This window comes from Fulmarus glacialis, unplaced genomic scaffold, assembly GCF_000690835.1.
Source record: "Fulmarus glacialis isolate BGI_N327 unplaced genomic scaffold, ASM69083v1 scaffold6883, whole genome shotgun sequence".
Lineage (NCBI taxonomy): Eukaryota > Metazoa > Chordata > Aves > Procellariiformes > Procellariidae > Fulmarus > Fulmarus glacialis.
Window position 1 is genome coordinate 1 of NW_009203527.1, and position 19,706 is coordinate 19,706.

The following is a 19,706-nucleotide window of genomic DNA, read 5'->3' on the forward strand; positions in this document are numbered from 1 at the left end:
GGGCAAGGCGGTGGCGGGAGGGGTTACTTGGGGTGAGGGTTTATTTTTAGGTGCGGGGCGTTCATTCCCTGCGGAGCCCCTCCCCGGGCGGGACGAGGCTGTTCGCGGTGCTTGTGGCGAGGGGGAAGAGGCGGCGGCGCTCGTCTAGCTGCTGGGCAACTAATCCTAATCCTTGGTGGCCTCTGACAGCTCTGCGGGCTCCCTGGGTGCGTGTGCCTGCTCCGCACTGGCGTGAACGGAAAGGCGGTGGAGATCTATAGGGTTCGGCTGTTGGGTGTTTGGTGTTTGTGTTTTTTTTTTTTTTCCCTCTTTTAGCGCTGGTTTCTCTTGCAGATGTTGCTGCAGGTGGGGGCAGAGGGAGCAGTGTGATTGCCTGGGATCTTGGGGCATCTCTCTCTTCACCTTTCAGCTCCCGCTCCAGTGCTGCTGTTGCTAAAGATTTTTGTAACTATCGACTCAAGTACAATTTTCGATGGAAAATGAAGGTAAAGGTCTCATCAGAGTCACTGACTTCATTGGAGCTAAGAGGATTTTTGCATGCAATTTGGTGACAACGCCTACTGGTGCGTGTGTATGTTTTAATGTTCCAGGGGTTTGCAGGGTTGCTGTCGTGTGTTAATCTCGTGGTAGGAATTTTGATCTGCATTTTGTAGTTTAAGGATTGTAGGACCATCGCTTCTTGTTATTTGTACTGCTGCTTGTTGAACTAATCAGACAGATTTTATTCTCTGTTGACAGATATTCAAAACATCTATTGAATGTTTTAGTGCTCTCTGCGTTTGGAATATAAATCTTGTTTTATTTAGATAGGGTCTTCTAAGCATTAGTTGCTTGGTATTTGCTTAGATTATATGCTTTTGTTAAATTTTATCTTTCAGGGTGAAATTGAGAAGCATTAGTTGCATTTTGTGTTGCAATATTTTTGTGCATACTCTGTGTTCTTAAAAATGACTTAATTTTGCTCTCTTGGACAGTATTTAATTAAAAAGTGGCACTGAAGTTTTGTGTTCTACCACTTGAAAGGTCTGGTATGAAGTTGTAAAGTCTATGTACTGAAAGAAGTTGCTCTATTATGCTTTCTCCTTCTTGTCTAGTTTAGGAATGACTTAATCCAGGGAGTTATTTCAGTTTTTCCATGTTGGGTTTCAGTTTATGCTCTGTGAACCTTGAAAGCCCCTTCGCATTGGTGATAGTGACTGTGAGCTTCACTGATTTTTTTTTCCTTTTTTTTTCCTTTTTTTTTTTTCCTTTCTATTTGATGCTGGGTGTTGAAAATCTCTGAAATGTATTATTTTTATTACTCTCTATATAAGAAAAGAACTGTTTCCCTCTGCCCCCTTTATGTCATCAGTATTCTTTGAAGATATTAGATGGATTTTTTTTTTAGGTGGCTACTGGATTTCCTTTGCTATAGGATGTTATGTGAGACATAGGAGCTCCTTTTCTTCCCACCCCATTCTGAAAAGAGAGGTAGTTTTTTAATAGTTTACTTGAATGAAGAACTGGATTGGGTTTGTGGTGTAGACTAACTAAATTATTTTCTATGGTTGGATATTGTTCTGTTTTGAAATATGATTGTCTTCCATGACTGTAAAGTTGTAGTAATTGTGAAGTCCAACCTATGTTGAAAACTATGTAGGTTATTATAATCTGGTACTTCAGAACTCTTTTCTAACTTTAAAATAATGTTAGAATTTTCTTAATTCTATTGATCATGTCTTCCAACTGAATATTTGTAATGAAGAACATGGAACTTGCCAGGTAGAAGGAATTTTGGAGTGTGGGGGAGTGTCTCTAGAAGATTGATCTTTGTTTTGGGAGGCTAGATAGCTGATAGAAGTAGTGTCAGTGCCTTTGCATTTCAGTCACTGCATTGTGAGTAAAAGATTTTTCAATGGGCGGGGGAAGCAAAGCGGATATAATGCCATGGAATAGAAATGCACTTAGGGAGAAAAAAAAAAGTAGTTGTCTGACATTTGTGTGCCAAAACCAAAATGGCAAGAAGACTTTTAATGCCTTTTAGTTCTGCTACCAAATAAATCGTATATCATAGATGTAGTTTATAATCAAGTTGCATATGATAGTATGGTCCATTCTAATTCTTCTGAATGCTGGTAGCACAAAGATGGCATTTCTTAAGTTTCTTATAGAATAAATAAATCAAGTTTGTATGATAGAAGTAACATTAAAAAAAAGCTTTATGTAGGAGAAAAATAAAAGATGATCAGATGTATATTTCAAAGGCAGAAATAAATGCTATGGTTTATTGAGGGCTTTCAAAATGGAGTAGGCTTCTGGGGGTAGGAGGAAAGCTGAACTTCAGTATGAATAAAAAGACTGAGTTGGTTCTCTTAACATTTGAATTACTTCCTCTCCACTAAAAAAACACCTCCCCATCTTATAATTGAGTGTCCAGACAGGCACATATATTTACAAATGTCTACTGTCTGTTTTGGTGTTCTTGGTATTTCTGAGCTCTTCTTTTTCTATCCATTTGACATTTTGAGACAGCTAGACACCAGCAGCTTTCATATTGGAACTTTTCAGCACTCTTGAGAGGATCCTTAATGTATTTTCTCCAGGAGACAGTTGAAGAATCTTTGTAATCTTGTAGAACAAAGATTACAGTAAGAATATCTTCAAACTCTTTTTTTGTTTTGCAAGTTTGTGTTTGAAAGGTCTCTTTAGTTTGGATATTGAGCAAGAGATGGCAGATTTTTTTCCCCCCGTATTTGTATGAATATTCAAGATTGGGAAGTGATAAGATGGTTTGGAAAACTGATGTTTTCCTGTGTTAGTTCAGTTCTCATAAGCAGTCTTGTATGTTTACTCTAAGCTAGGTAATGTTTTGTCCCGAGACTTCGTGGTTCCTGTCTCTTGTGTTGGGATGATTCAACTTCTGCAAAAATTCATGTGTCTTACGGTAATGGGGAAGAGAGAATTTCCCATCATAGGAAGACTTCTGCTTAGCTCAATAAAACTATGACTTAGAGGAATGATGTTTGTATTTCTGTTTGGAAAGATAGAATTTTGTGACTTCTTTCCATAAGCGGAGCTTTTTCTTAAACTTTAGGCAGTCAAGAGAACTTGCAGCTGTTTAGACAAAACATAACTGAGTGCAAACTAGGCTTTGTAGTTTTTGGATCTCTCCATTGATGTCTTTGGGATGTTTTAAGTAATTTTCTATAATTGTAGTCTGAATTTTTTTTTCTTTCTTTCATTGCCGTCTTTTAGATTGTGACAGGTTCTTTGTTCTACTGAAGATTGTCTTGTAGAAGACTGCCTTTTAGTAGAAAACAAAGAATACAGTTTAGGTTACATCAACTTTGAGCTTCTCTGCTCTGAGGTCAGACTATGATTACAAATACAAATTGCTAAGTAGGAGTACTGTTTTGTTACCATTTGTTTTCAGATCATTAAGTGCCTAACAGAAGAGATCAGAGTAACATTTTCCCACCTGTAAACCAAAAACTTTCCCAAAATTGTGTAGAAGGTTGGTATAAAAACTCAGACCAGACTTACTGTAAGTAATAAGAACATCATGTGGTGATTCTGAAATCCTCCTTAATCTTCATTGTTTTGATTCCTGGTTAATTTCAGCTAATCTTCAAAGACAACTGTTAATTTCAGCCTATAGTCTGTCAGTAGTAATTTCAGGATAATTTTGATAATTGGGTGAATAATGAGGTATAAGTCAAGATTTTTTTTTTTTTTGAAAAGATGCTTTAGTTCTTTACATAATCCTGAGATGATAAATGAATCAGTTTTGTTTGTCTGTGCTTGAATTGCAGATGAATTTCCTGATGAGTTTCATGGGTGTTTTTCTTAATTGGTAAAAGTGGGCTTAGTTGCTAAACCAACAGATTGAAGATCAGTGAATAGATTTTGGTTTTTGGGGGCAGTGAATTAGCACCCTGTACTAGCTCATCATGGATTAGGCAGCTGTATGTACTGACGAAGGGGTGGAGCGTGTGTATATGCAACTGAAAACAGAGGGGGAAGGGATGCCTGCAGCAGCAGTGACTGGAAAACAATTAAAATTGTTCCAGAGTGGCATCATCAGTTGTTTTATGAAGGTAATATCCAAAATAGTGAGAATGAGATTTGTGATGGAAAATGTTAGAAATTCTGAAATGGAATTGGTGTTATCACAGCAGTTCACGTTCCTTTTGACAAGTAGAGGATTTCTTAATAAACTAATAGGTGAAACAAGAATTTTAATATTCATTGATTACTGTTTCTTACCATCTGCAGCTTGCAGAAGATTAGAATGCAATACTTATGTTGGCAAAAAAAGTCACATCTTTTCTGTTTAACTTGGAGGATAAGGTGAGAGAGGAGATTTTTTCTTTTTTTTTTTTTTTTAGAAAGTGGAGAGTCTTCACTAAAGACAAGTTCTAGTAGTTACCTTCCTATCTTTTAACAGTGCTTTGATAACTTAAATAACTGATAAGTTAACATAGCACTTGTCTTGCAGTAGAAACATAGATTTCCTTTTTAATTGAACAGTCAGTGTCATCTTTTAATTTGTTGTTTGACTGGTTGATGGAGCATTAGATAGTTTTAGTCTTTCCTTTTCCCTTTTTTTCCCATGCAGATAAATCAGAAATGTTAATCTATGAAAATCTAGAAGTGGTTTAACATGGAATCTGCTTGAGCTCAGACATCGCAGAATGTATGTTTATTATTTTGCCAGCTTTGTAACTCCTTTACATGGGGAGTTTATGGCATAATCTCTTCTTAGTGAGTCAGGAAAAACAGTGGTGTAAGGACAATGCAGACAATTCTTAGGGTAGCTAATTTAACAAAAGAGAAACAAATGTTGTCAGTGGCTCTTTTTGGTGAAGAGTTTGACAAGTGTGTGGTGATCTTGGGATGCTTTTCTATAGGACTGAATGAATTGGTCTCACTACTGCTGAAAGAAGATCCTACTCTCAGCTGTGTTCCTGCCATATGTGTTGTGTTGGCTGTCATGGTTGTTGAGTTTTTCTGGCTTGCTAGCTTGGCAGAACATTAGCTCAGCCCTTCTTTCCCCTTGCCCCCTGTTGGACATCTTTCTGTTGAATTAGTAAGTTGAATGGGCTCATGAAGCATCCAGTTAATGTCAAAAACAGCGAGGGACAAAGCAGTGAGACCTCCTCCTTTTAGCATAAGCAGACCATTGGCTTGACTCACTTCTTTATGTAGTCGTAGCTTCAGTTCAATGTAAATTCACCCATAGATCACGGTGGAATTTTGCAAGAGTGGAATAAGTTAATACATAGATCTTAGTTGCAAGACCTGATTTTGAATTGGTGAAAGAGTTCACGTGATACCTAATTGACTGGGTGGTAAAATTGGCATTTACAGTGTAGTTTGTAGAAGCTAGAAGGAATGATAAAGTTACAATTCAGAGAAGAGAAGGAAAATAAAATACAATAATCAAGGTATAAATTTGGGACAAACATCTGTTTCTAGTTATTTGTTTTGTAAACATTCTACTCTAAACAATTAGAAGGGATAAAATGGATAATGGGTTAGCAGATGCAACCTACAGAATCTTTTACAAAGGCTTTTAAAATATTTTTAAGTCATAAATTTTATGCAGCACTCTTTTCTGCATACATAATTAACAAAAAAAAGCTTGGTGAATGCAGTGCTGCTGCTTTCTTGATACTAATTATAAGAAAGCTTATTACCATAAGTAGAGTAATTATGCAGTGAGTTATGTTTGCATTTAAATTGGCACTGACACTAGCTTGGTCCTGAGAACTGTTGTAAACAGTAAGTTCAGGATTTTTTTAATTAATTTTATTTTGTCACATTATGAAGTAACTGCATAGCTGTCAAGGATATAATCAATGATTGGGTCTTGGAGCTTCATTCATTTTTTTAAAACAAATAAATACTGAGCAAATATTTCTTTTGGTGTTTTTGCTTAATACAATTATATGGCAACTAAAGTCTGCACATGTCATGGATACCTTAGTAGTATATCACAGTATATAATGCTAAAATTCTTTATTAGTGTTCGCTGTTCAAGTGCTGTCCTTCATTTTGAGAAGCTCAGCACTTCAAAGTGTTATGAGGTAGAAGCAGACTATTGGAGAGGAGCCATATGATCTTACTTCTAAGCTTAAATGTTCTCTTCTAGGAAGTTAGCAACTGTCTGGCAAGATAAATGGCTGATATTTACGCCCAAAGTCTTTTCGCCTTCAACTTCTAAAAGGCTTCATGTGAATCAGGATTTAAGCAGAGGTGCATGCTATTTGGAGTCAAGTGAGATATGGCCATCAGTGCTCTCTTCCTTGGGTGATGAGTTTCTGAACTGACCCAGTGCTATTATACATAAACTTTGCTTTCATCAAGGCATTTGCATTGATTTGATCATCTTAGTGTGTGCTTAGGATTCTGTATCTTTTTGTTCTTCTGATTAATAAGTAATGACAAATGTATGAAATGTTCAAGCAGACTTTTCCAGTGTTCAAGGAGTTTTTTTGAACAGGAAGAATCAAAGCTGGTAATTCTGATGCCACCTCAAGGCTTTCAGCAATGAGGCTTTAAATTCATCATAGTACATCCTCCAGAGTATACAGAAATGCTCTAAATGGTAAATCTTTTGTAGCCATTGAATACAAAGTTTAAATGTTTGGCATTCTTAAGTTTCAACTGTATACTACATAAATGGGCTAAAGGAAGATAAGGTGGTTTGGACAGATGTGGTGTTGGGGGTCTAGTCTGAATTTTTGTTATTCATACAATCTGCAGCACTGCAGTCAGGTTATGGTATCATTGTTTTTGTGGTATATTTTCTCTAGTTAGAGAGGGGGCAGTTGTCATTCACGAGGGTTGCAAGATAACCGTGTGGAATATACTACGGTTACAGAAAATTGGTCAACTTCTCTGTTGTGCTGGTAGCCTCAGTTGAACTAGACATCCTACTTTCTTTTCTATTTTTTTTAAATTAAAGAAGACATGGTGAAAATCCTGAAAGAGTTAAGATTCATTTCAGGTTGTGGAGATGTGTTCCTTGGAAGTGTTTTTTTAGAAGATATTTTTAGTACTTTATTTTTAGTACTTGAGAGTAGTTCTTGAGCTTTATAGACTACTGTAGAGTTAGTAAGTTGGATGTTAAATGGAGCATCGTACTCTTTATTACATTGCCTGAAGTAGATGGGGTTGGGGATAGGTCTCTCTCTTAAATATTTTACAACTTTTAAGATTGGGCAAGCCTTGAGATTCAAGACGGTCAGTGCCAGCATTCAGATTTCTGTTTCTTGGTCAGAAATGCAGAAGTGTAGTGTAGCAAAGGGTATAGTTCTGCATTATGGCTGGTGGTTGGCCATAGTGAAAGTCCTAAGCACTGCTGAAATAGTACTCAAATACAAGGCAGTTTTTTTCAGGCTCATGGGGCAGCTTAGTAGGTGGTTCTCATAATTTGGGTATTTATATTTCTTTGGTTAATGGGTGGTGTCTGTGCCAGGCTGAGTATTGCCCTTTTTTTTGTTAAGTCTTACGGAATAACACGCAGTAGCAAGGGGCTGAAACTATGTGACCTCCCAGGATAGAAATTACTCTGCAAGGAGAACTCATTAATGCATATTAGTGTTTCTCTTTCCTTCTGGCTTTTTTAAAGACAGAACTTTTCTGTGTGCACTTGCTTTGATGTGGGGACTCCTGGTAAAATGTTTAAACTAAAATAGTGTTGAATAGGAACAAATTTCTTTGAATATTAGAATACAAGGCTGCTGCAGCTGTTTCCCCAGGAGTGAAAAATCATCCCACTTTTCCAAAAGAGTCCATTCAAATAAAGACAGCAGACAGTAACTTCAAAGCTTTCAAAAAAGTATTTCTTCTCCTGAGCAAACAGTAGAAAACAAGTGGCTCTTTAGTCTGCAGACTTCAACCTTTTGGGGGTGGGAAGGGGCAGCTCTTTACAGTGGCAAGTAAAATACTCTTTTTGCAAATTGGTTGTGGATGTTTGTTGAATGAGTGTTGGCACTTTACTTGTTTCTCTAAGAAAGCAGCATTATTTCCCATAAAGGTATTTGTCAAGGTATAATACTCTCTGACCAGGTTCTTTTAGATAATCCATGTATGGAGGGTGTAATGTTTAATATAAAATATGTGTAATTGAAGATATTTGATGTTACGTGGTATTTCTGATTTAGTTAGAATGATACATTTGTACTATGTTTTATGTTCATTTTGTAAGTTACACTTAGCAAAATACAGAAATTGCAATGCACAGTTCAATCACAATAGCAATGTGATTCCCATTATCAGTCTTTATAATATGCTCACTGTTGTGATGCTGCACATGCCCAGTCGATGGAAAGGAATATGTGGGTTGAAATCAGCCTGTTGCTCTCTGAAATATTGTTGGTTGTTCAGTGCGTATGTTGGGCTAAGCCACATAGCCAGACCAGCATGGGGGGATGTATAACTCAGACATTCACACTCTTTTGATGAAATCGGGGAGAAACATTATACCACCAGTTGATCCACTCAACTGACATAATTGTTTATCCAAAGCAAAGGCCACCCTTTAGTCCCCATTGTGTTGAGGTAAAATTAACCTCTTTGCAACAGCTGTGGTTAGTCACACCCTACGTTTTTTCCTGAGCTTCATGGGCATGTTGCCTTCACCCATCTCCTCTGAGCTTTCTGTTATAGGGTTAGTCACAGTATTTTGAGTATTTTTCATATCTAAATTTACAGGTTTTTGAGACTCATTAGAGAAATTGCTAGTTGAGAATACAGGAAGTAATTGGTCTTCGTGATTTAATCACATATGAGGTACAAACAACTATATCAGTGCAGTCTGTATAGATGAAGCCTTCCTGAATATAACTTCCAATTTTCTGTACATCATTAAAAAATTAGTTCAAAAGCCAAGAATAAGACATTAAATAATGGAATTTACTTAATCAAGATAAGTTTGTAGCTTGTCTGCATTTATAGTTTGTGAACTTGGTTGCACTGATTTTTATTTATTTTATTAAATTTTATCCACCACACTCGGCTACTTCCACCTGCTTCTTTTGTTAGCATAACTGATGAATTTCTCTGGAGATTTAATTTCTTTTAAGATCTGGCAGAATTTCACAGAGGAAGTTGCATCATAGTCACAACCATGTTGGGTATTGCTTGTTCCAGAATGATCTGAGGGCTCTTCATGTGTTCTTCTCCACCCTGCCTCCACTTCTGGAATCCTGCTGTGCATCCAGGGTTTGCTTCTGGGTGTGCAGTTGGCCTAGGACTTACTGTAACTATTGAGCGTGCCTAATGTTTTTTTTGTGCTTGGATTTCTGCTGTGTCTTGTCATCACGTGGTCATTGTTCTGTGGCTGGGACCTGTATTGAGGCTTTGGGAGCACCTTGCCTTCTAGACGAATGGGGGAGGCAAAGATGGCAGAAATGTCTAGTGAAATAGATATTTTTAAGGTCATTGCTAGAAAATGACTCTGTGGAATCACAGTCATGATGCTGAGCAATGACCTATTTAAATGGAGAGTTTGAAGATAGACAATAAGATGGTTAAAGATCTGGATCTCCAAAACCTCTAGCCACTGTGTCCTAATGAGGAGGAAAAGACTTTGCACTGATGCTTCATGTCTGACAGAACTGACAGAAAGGAGGATTACTTCCATTTTGGCTAGATCTTTTCCTTAAAGATACCTTTCACAGCTTTCACAGCAAAGAGTCTTTGCCTAGCGGCAGCCATTTCCAAAATCCATGTGCACACACACGGAGACTCAGGCCTCTGTGCCCATTGACATCTAGTTGATCTCTGGCCCTGTGTACTTTCAGGATGCCAGACAGTGCAGAAGAGGTAAGCACTTGGTATTTTATTATGTTACTGTGTGCACTGATGTCTGCAGTAGTTGATCTATCTGTTGTTACACCTCTGCACCTGCCATCCTGGCTGCGAATTGTACAGAACTGGAGAAGAACATGCTTAGTAGGATCTGAGCTTTTTAAACCTTTTAGTATACATCCCATATAGTTTGATCATAAAGAAAATTCAGGAAATGAGACGCTTGTAAGTTTCAATCTGTTTTGTGTTCACTAAAACACCTTTTCATTATATTGTTGAACACTATCATTTTTTTCAGTGTGGGCAAGGTAGATAAAAAAATGGAAGCTGATTCTTATGGTGGGTGAGGAAGTGCTGATTCTTTCGGGATCCTGATAAGAAAGGCACAAACACGTGCAAGGCAGATCACTATTAATAACTCAGAAAAGGTGATGGCAAGGTATAAAATTGTATGTCCTGTCTGATGCTGGGAACCCTGAAATGATAGGGCTTTGGGTGGATCTCTGCTCAGGGCATGTCACACTGTAGATCTTGTGTGCTCTGTGTTCACTAGTACTCTTATGGGGTTTTGGTCACAGTACAGGTTCTTCAGTCACCGATAGCACTTGGGTCTGGAATGTGGGCTTTGGAGTGTCCCTTGAACAACATGCTCTAATATCCTTATCTCGTTAATAAAGCTGCAGTTCCTGAGCAGGTGCATGTAATATTTCAAGTGGAAAAGACAACGTACTGTACATATACTTAAGATTAAATGCACATTGATTAATTACACATTGGTTATGTGTGCATTCATTAATTTTACTGTTGATTAGACACAGCATGATTCAGTAGCAGTTGCACGGTATCTGCGATACAGAGGCATATACCTGGATGTGGGTCACTAACTGCTTGTACGATAATAGTCTTACAGGTTGATCACTACAAACAAGTTAAAAGGTCTTTGTAGTATTGGAGTTGGCTTGAAAGGGGTTCACTTTTACAGGGACTGATAGGGTAGATTCAAACTGACCAAATCAGCTGCTCAGATGGGTGGGAAGATTCAGAAGAAAGTGATAGGTATGGTTAAGAGGCAAATGTTGGAAAGCATGCGGAATAATGCTTCCAGTCATCTTTTTACATTTCCAGGTATGCTACAGTGATTCCCAAGAACTGGCTCTACTAACCTGCAGTTTGCCAGTGAGACTTGTTGTGTGGTAGGGTAAACAGTTCTTTCCGAGAGTAGAGTGCCCAAATCCAGATGCATTCTTGTCTGTCAGGTTTTGGAAGGAACCTCTCAAAGAAAGAATCAGCATTTCTCTTTAATTACCTCAGCTTAAAATTCATTGTTTTTTAAACTTTTTTTTTCCCACTTTTACTGTTCTCTGTAGTTTTGCTTTTACACTGCCTTTGTATTTTGCACTTGTAGGTCAGTTGAGTAACTGCATGTGACATTTACAGGACTTTATATTAGCTAATATGTTTGGACCACAAGTTTGTCTAAAAATAGATTTTGCTATGAGAATGTTCTAAATTTTTAGACCGCCCTCAGTGAATGTAGGCCCTGCCATTTGCATTCTCTGAGGAAGTAGAGCTAAAATTTCCCCTTTAAAAAAAAAAATTGTAAAAGTTTCTTAATGTCAGTGAGCCTTGCTGATTGATAATGGACTGTTCCTGCTAAGCTGAGAAACAGAATGGTAGAAGTAGGTTGTTGGTAGTTGGTATCAGTCATGGTAGAAAGAGGGTAGGCAGAATTTTGTAGTGTATGAGGAAGAAGAAACAGTAGCACATTACTGTTAACTGGTTAACTAGGTTTTTCTTTAGAGAAAACAAAAGGGAACTCTGAATTTCTGGTAGTGTAAGCCTTCCAGACTAATCTGTATTAATTTTGATAAATATACTTTGGTCACAGTTCTGTGGTCATATGATTGATGCATGTTTCTTAGTCTAGAAATGGTGGTGTTTACATTGGAAGTGGTCCAAGAAAAGTCCTTCCTGAGGCAGGTATTTATCTTTGTTAGTTAGCATCCTGCTTCTTTGTTCCTTGGCAGAGTTAGCTGCAAGCAGGGAATGGGAAGCTGTAGTCATAGCTCCAAAAGCTTCAGTGGTCTTGTACGTGCTGCCTATCTGATACAGCAGCATAGGCCAGTATAATTTCTTAGCCCAATTATCCGTATAAAAACGTGGCCTGCAACAAAGTACTGAAGTGTTTTAAGGTATCAGCTGATAGATGCTTGAAAATTAATTGCAGTATAGGGTGGGAAGACATCTTACTACATGTGGGTTGATTCCTTTAATATGGAGCACTGTGGTTTTGGGGATAGCTTTTGTTGGATATGCTAAAACGTGTTGCAGAAGCCCAGATCTCCAGTGTCCAGATCTGGGCAGCAGTGCAAAGGACTGTAGAGCACTTGATGACAGTATTGAATAAGTAACCTTTCTTTTGCTTTGTGGAAGTAATGCATAGTAAAGACAAAATTATTTGCTTGAATATAGTTATTGTGTTCCAGCAGCAAGCACTTTTTCCAACTATTTTTTTGGACCTAAATCTGCTGGTGTAACCCACTTTATATTTTGGAAGGTAGTGATGAAGGGAACAGTGATCAGTTTCTCGTTGGCTAAGCAATTGAATTTAATTGGTGGCAAAGTGTTAGATATTTGAAACTGTTCTTTTCTGAACTAAAGTGTAGTTTAATCTACACAGATTGTAGAGGGTTTTGAGAAATTAGATGGAGATCCATCCAGACTTGTCTTACAATATGTAATTTTGGAGAAAGGAGCTGGCTCTAAAAAGAACTTCTGAGCCTTTGTTTTTCTAATCCTATACTAGATTTTCTCTGTAGATTTTTTTCACTGCATACAGTACAGTGTTCTTCGTAAAAGTGGGAGATAATATGAATGAAACCCACATTCAAAATCAATGCCTCTTTGAGTATGTCACAAAAAGGTTGTCAAAATAGGCTTTGTTGTAGCACAGTTCTTCTGCACTAATGAAGATTTATTCGGAAAAGCCTGATCTCTGAGTGCTTCAACATTTCTGTTTAAGGATATTTAACTTGTTAAAATATCCTTAAAAAGCTTGTTACTAGACTTTCTGAACTCCTAATTGATAATATTAGGGAAATGATCAATTATGTATCTTTTTTTGGAATTGTTATTTGTGTTTAGCAGCCATGTCAGTTGGTATAGGGGAAAAAGATTTTTTCTCAGCACTAAAATTTGTAATGACTATCAGTTCATTTCTGCCTACTCTTATTGGGAAAGCTTGGTTGCTCAGTATTTTTGTTGAGAATGTGGAGTCATCTTGGTCAAAGGCATATGTTTGTGGGTTTGTTTTGAAACAGCACTTAACAGTTTTCAGCCTTGAACTGGTGTTTGGTAGCTAATACCATGAATGTGGTATCTATTTTCAATAAGAATCAAAAGCTAGTAAATCAAAAGCTAGTACTTAAAGAAAAGAACATGAGCTAGTAATTCAGTAGGGTGTTTTATCAAAGAGGGGAGATTGTGGCAAAATTCTCGGTGAATGTTTAGTTTAGAAAAGTGTGTGGTTCAAGAAAACTGAAACAGAAGTAAGGTTAAAATCCAAAGAAAATTAAGTATAACCATTTAAAGTATGAAAAATCATAATCTCCAATGGCAATTTCCTGAGAATTGAAGTGATTTAATACTGGTTTGTATGTGTAGGCTTAACAGCAGCTGGAACTGGGTGTGTTCTAATTGCAGAATAGGTGAATTTGAATGAAACTGTTTGTTCCTAGGGACTGAATCTTGTGAGCATCAAGTGCTTCATAGATGCTGGTAAAAATGATGGTGCACTTAACCAAAGGCTGGCTGTCTACATGGAAGACTGAGTGGTCATGATGATGCATCACTTCCCATCAAGAAGTTTTATGGAAACGTACTTGTATATACCAGAGAGTATTTCATAAGGCTTAGGGTCACAATGTCTGTATTCTTCCTAACTGAAATACCTGCTGTTCTGCTGCTATTGTGGTCAGCTTAAGTTGCTTTAGTAATAGTTCTGTTTTGTAAAGGGAGTCTTATGATGCTGTGTTCTTTGAGAAGCCTTAAACTGTGGAGCAAATGTTTGTCCCTCTGGTCCAGAATAGCGTAACCTTGTTGGTGTAAGGGCTTGTTAGCCCTTACAAGCCCAACAAGGTTTTGTAAAAAGACCTCTTGTTAGGAACAGAATTATACTCATGATTTTGTTTTTCTTCTGATGTTGAAAGTAATAGTTCTTTTAAAATACTTTAAATATATATATGTTGAGAGAGAAAAATCTGTTATTTTGTTGAACCATGGCTGAAATATTTTTGACTCAATTTCTTGTGTAATTTGAAATATGTAAAGGTGTTTAGAAAGATAACTTGCTAGATAATTTTTGTAAATGTGTATATTTATAATGTATAATAATGTGTATTCACCATCATTTTTAAAGAAGACTTACGTCAGTGTATATAGTTAAGGTTTCAATAAGTACCTAACCAATGCTAAAGCGTATTTAAGTCACGTATTTTGTAATACACTAAAAATTTGGCCACAGACTTTCCAATTCTGGTCTTTGCATAAATGTGTCATGAAAGGACAGCAAAGAGCAAAACAAAGCTCTTTCAGTGGAATGAAATATGGGAACTGGAGTGGAGGTGTGGCAGAGCGTGGCTCAGCTTCCATTCTTGGCCCTTGCTGAGCTGCATGCCGGCAGCCCAGCTGCTCAGTCCCACTGGCTTCAGGCTACAGAAAGCTGAGTTTACTGGCCTCTTTGGAGGCCAGTATACACCTTGTTAAGGTGCAGTTCTTCTGTCTGCCATCCCCCCTGCCCAAGAGCTCAAACCCATGCCCCATATCACCCTGTTTCTCATCTTAGTCTCTAGACCTGCTTTCTTATAATTACAGTGAAGGAGCAAGTCTTGTTGGTTTACTGTTTCACCAGGAACTACATGGCAAGTGTAGAGAGTTTCCAAGGATTTCTCTTTAAAGTGAAAGCATGTGAGTTCCAACTGTAGTACTTTCACCTTTGTTCATTGTTCCCTTGTGCCCCTGGGATGAAGTCTTTGTGTCTTAGGTAAGGAGCTAGAAGAACAAATACTGAATTGAGTTTGTCTCAGCTATTGTACTTGAGTACATGGCAAACAACGTGCAGTATAGAAAATGAAGATTGTCATACCTTTTTGAGGGCATAAAAATGCTGGAATCTTTTAATGTATTGTCATCTTGAAGTACTTTATCTTATATTTTAAGTCTGTGTCCAAAGAGGAGATTAAAAAATACTTACTGTCTTGCATAAAAACATAAAACTGCCTATTCAAATTCTGTGCAAGTATAATGGGAAAACCGTTTCTGTGGTGTGCATGTTTGCATGTCAGCTGTCTTCCAGTTAATGGAGGGGGGATGTGTGCATGGCAAGATGGACGAGATATTAATTCTGGGTGCAATAAGATGGTGAGGAGGAAGAATGAGTATCACTCCAGCTTCTCATTTAATAAGCAAGAGTTCAGAAACTCTAAGCCTTCATTAAGTATCAAAGCAGTGCTGAGCTGTGCGATCAATGTTGCTATTGCTCTGTTCTGCAGATCACAAAATTTTAACTTCCTAAAATTACAGGAAAACATTACTTTTTATAGCATTGACTTGAAGCTTTTGTACTGTAGTCAAGTTTTATGACTTCACTTGCATCAGTGCTCGTTTGAGGTTTTCTTAATGTTGTTTCTCCTTTCTTTGTGTACAAGAAAATTTAAATAGGCCTGTTTAGACCGCCTTCATTAATGAGTAGAAAGTGGGGGCAGGGAGTGCAATTTATCTGGAATGATTGCTTTCTGACCATGTCTTGAGGATAGTGAGCTAAAGGATTATGAATATATTTAACTGTTAGGATCTTTGTCATCACTTAACACATCGTTACAGAAATTAGTCTTCTCAGTTGCATGTCCAGTGTTTTCTTTTATTGTTGCAGATGGTAGTGCATGAAAATAAGCTGAATTGTAGATTCCTTTTTTTCTGAAGTGCAAACAGTTATTAAAACCTACCTTTTAATGGCATTCATACTGCATTGCTCTGGTGTATGTTTGAAATGAAATATTAGTTCTCCTCTTCCCTTCAGACTTTGGTTTTGTTTCTTAGGTTGCACGTCTTCAAAAAATCCCTGATGGTGACAATGAGACAATGATTCCTGTACTGTCTTCAAAAAAAGCAAGTGAATTGCCAGTTGATGAAGTTGCAAGCATTCTGCAAGTACGTGATTTTGCATCTCTTAAGAATGCGCTGATGTTGCCAAATAATAAGTTTGATATTTCTTAAGGACAGATCTTGTCACTGAAAGTCTGTGCATTATCATGCAGTTTGATACTAACTATTGTCTATTTCTAAAAGCAAGTTGATTTTTAAATTGTTACTTGAAATGCTCTAATCTCTAACGTTTTCAAAAAAACCCGATTTTCGGAGGGGGGATGAGATTCAACTTGAAAATGGTCAGATTTATGTATGCTTTGAAGATTGCTTTTTGTTAATAAAACTCCTAGAGTCAATCTTCCTATAAAATTCTGTTCTGTTTTTCATAGCTATTGCTTCTATTTCTCTAAGGAATCCTTAATGTCCTTAATTTATTTCAGTAGCCTCCATTTCAAGTGGAGGAACAGGATTGAGAAAGCTACCCATTGACAGATTTATGAACCATTGAATCTGGGTTAATTTTTGTGATAAATGGTCTTTTTTCATTTTCTGTATGCTTGACTGCTTGAGGAGTACACCATGATAAATGTTGGTCACTGACAACTCAAGACTTTGAAGCTATTGCTGTGTCATTTGGCTGAGTAACTGAACTCCTGATGTAATCCTCAAGAGTCTGAGCTATACCCCCAGTTTGGCTTGCTGAAGAGTTTTCTGCAGGGAAGATCAACAATCGTTTAGAGATGTGAAACAGCATCTGCTCTGTAGTTCTGTGAATTTCTTGTTGAAGTACTCTTAAGTACTGCCAAATTGAGTTTTAAAATAGTGGTTAGTTAGCTTTTATTGTCATACAAACATTAGTACTAAGCTTGTCTTTCTGATGTTGGCCAAATTTTTATAATCTAAGGCTATATATTTTGGAATTTATTTTGAAGTCTAGCTTATCAGTGTAATTGCTGACTGTGTTATTCTTTGCGTATTTTAATAGGCTAATCTTCAGAATGGCTTAAAAAACTGTGAAGTTTGTCATAGACGGGCATTCCATGGATGGAATGAATTTGATATTAGTGAAGATGAACCACTGTGGAAAAAATATATTTCCCAGGTTAAGATGTTTGTCCTTTCTGCTTTTTGGTTTTAATGCTTGTCAGCCCTTTATTACTTAGCTTTCCTGTGCATGAACATACTCTGATAAAAGTGGGGAAACTCTAATAGAATAGAAAATTAGATAATTTACTTCTAATTTAACTATTGAAAAAGCTTTTATTTAGGTACATGCCGGTGTTTTAATTACATGATTTGTTCTTGAATGTCTGTTCATAACTAGCCAAAGGGTACCATCCATAACTAGCCTGAGGGCTGCAGAAGCAGAATAAAATTCCCTGTAGGCAGACTTGAGCATGAATTGCACTGAGGTCAGACACAAATGCATATGACTGGTAAACATTTAAATGGAACATGAAGTATGAATAACTTGATAGACAAAGGAAATTTTAAAAAGCAAAACTGCTGTCTTTGAACTGAGGGTGGAGTTGGGGCCAGCCTTGATTATGGTGTTAAGCAGAACCGGCAGAAGTTAAGTGTGAATTTTTTCCTATCAGTGTGATTTATTATATATATATATGAACCCATGTAGCTTCTCGAAATGGTGTGGAAGTGTCACTACTTCCTCCTGCCCTCCCCTGCCACCTAGCTACACGAGCTATTTACAGCAGCTTCTCGCACAGAAGATTTTTCTAATGAATTTGTTATGTTAAACATTTTGGTCAGTGTTTCCTGCACCTTGTCTCAGCAGCAGTGCAGTTAAGTTCTAGAGTAAACCCTGAAGTAACAATGGTTAATTCTAGAGAAAGTGTTTTACTTGAGAGTGACTGAAAAGATATTCAGCGCTCTGCTGATGATGGCAGTGGGAACATCACATACTAGCTGTCCTCTGGCATTAATACTTTATTTTCCCATGTGTAGCGTCAAATTAGATGCATCAGACGCTTCTAAAGCATGTTAACAAGTCTGTTTTAGGTAGGATTTATTAAGATACATGTTTGCTTTGAATGTGCTTATCATTTGTGCTTTTAGAATGTTCTTCACTTTAATTGTAGGAATGTTCTTTTTTGTAACATTTCTCAAAAATGACCGTGTTAGCAAACAGCTGTCATGTAGAAGCAAGCTCCTGTATTAATTTAGCCTTAGAAATCTGTAGAAAGCATATGGTCTAAAAGGAAAACTTGCATCTTGTAAAACAAGAAATCATGAATTGAAATTAGGAAATACATTGCTGCCTTAGTAGTGATCAGTTGCTGGGAACAGGATCAGCCTGCTATCTCAAAGACATTTTGAATATATTTCAGGCTTCTTTTTGTGTGTTTAAACAAATACAGGAGATTATTCTTTTTGTCTTAAAAATGTTAATCAAGAAATGTCAGAAACAGTTTTCTCCTGATATGTATTGAATATGCTCCATTCAAGGTCTTTGATATTTTAAAAAAGACAAACCTCAAGTAAAATCTGTAGAGTCAGATTTTGTTAGCACTGGTAGGTTAGAAATATTTTAATTATAGAATAATACATTTCAAAAATAGATCAGATGTGCTTTGAGGGGTAGATAAAATGGTCTTCCTGTCAAGAGTATTGCTGAATTACTGTTCTGTTTCATTTCAGTTTAAAAATCCCCTTATTATGCTTCTCCTGGCATCTGCAGTCATCAGTGTTTTAATGCATCAATTTGATGATGCTGTCAGTATCACTGTGGTAAGGAACTAAAATTTTATCTTCTTTGAGAGTACTTCAGAATGTGTGACCACATCTTCTTTCAACATCACATGAATGCCAGTGTGGGATGGGATCACTTGAGTCTAATTAATGAATTTGATTTGTATGCTGTCGTTAAATCTGTTAAGTTTGTGACTGGATTTTGGTTTTTTTCCTTGACTGATAGCAGTAGTACATATCAAAATACATCAATGAATAATTACCTGGCTGCATCTTGGATCTTTAGTCTTCATTGGTTGAAACGCCTCTCTAGGCATTCATTCAGAGGAGCAATTTTTGGTGTCTTCTGTGTAATTTTTATCTTAAATTATGCTTTAACTTCAAATTGAAACCAATATAAGCCTTCTGTGAATTTACTTGAAAGATGCAATCTCTTAAAACATGAAAAAGAAATGTAACCTGAACTTTTAGAAATAGCAGAAGGAAGATAGAAGCTGTAATAATGAATTTTTGTAGAAGTTTGCAGTTAAACAGGGTGCTAAACTAGTGAGCAAATATAGGACTGCTGAACATTTGTCATTGCAAATGACACAGAAGAAAATTATAATCCCTTTGACCTTTTTGGGGTGATAGGTGATAACTGAAAATTGGGATTTCTGTATGATCAGAGGCAAGTTCTAGCTGTTTTAGCTGTCTAGCTTGGCTGACCTTGCACGCTATATGAGTTTTACTTTTGTAATTAACTCAAGGTAACTGGAGGTTTGCGCCTAACTCTTCTAGTTCTCTAGAAAGAATAGTTTTCTTTGGAACATGAACTACGTGGCTTCTTTAAGAAAAACCATGCAATTTTGAATTTGAGTATAGTGTTAGTTTGGAATGGTATGTTGTGTTCATAAGTTGAATTTAGGTTAATTATTGTATTATGAAATGTATTTAATTGTTGTGGCTGAAATTTGAATTATTTCTTTTTTTTTTTTCCTTTGTTAGTGCCCTTAAGTCTATTTCCTAATCCTCTTGAGCAAGGCAATGAGAAGAGAACAGGGCAATTAGTGTAGGGA

The 19,706-nt window shown here is 36.9% G+C and overlaps 1 protein-coding gene across 3 annotated transcripts in view; it reads left to right on the forward strand.

The window, feature by feature from the left end:
- Positions 1–313: 313 nt before the first annotated feature.
- Positions 314–19,706, forward strand: part of ATP2C1 (ATPase, Ca++ transporting, type 2C, member 1) — a 50,700-nt gene continuing 31,307 nt past the window's right edge. Inside the window, exons 1-4 of one of the 3 annotated variants that reach the window (XM_009574668.1) lie at positions 314–563; positions 15,895–16,005; positions 16,928–17,044; positions 18,598–18,687. In XM_009574668.1, the coding sequence (XP_009572963.1) occupies positions 15,937–16,005; positions 16,928–17,044; positions 18,598–18,687 (276 nt within the window). In that variant the 5' untranslated portion in view covers positions 314–563; positions 15,895–15,936. Of the gene's footprint in view, positions 564–15,894; positions 16,006–16,927; positions 17,045–18,597; positions 18,688–19,706 lie in introns of those variants that run through there. The other 2 variants (XM_009574667.1, XM_009574666.1) reach the window with 2 other exon arrangements.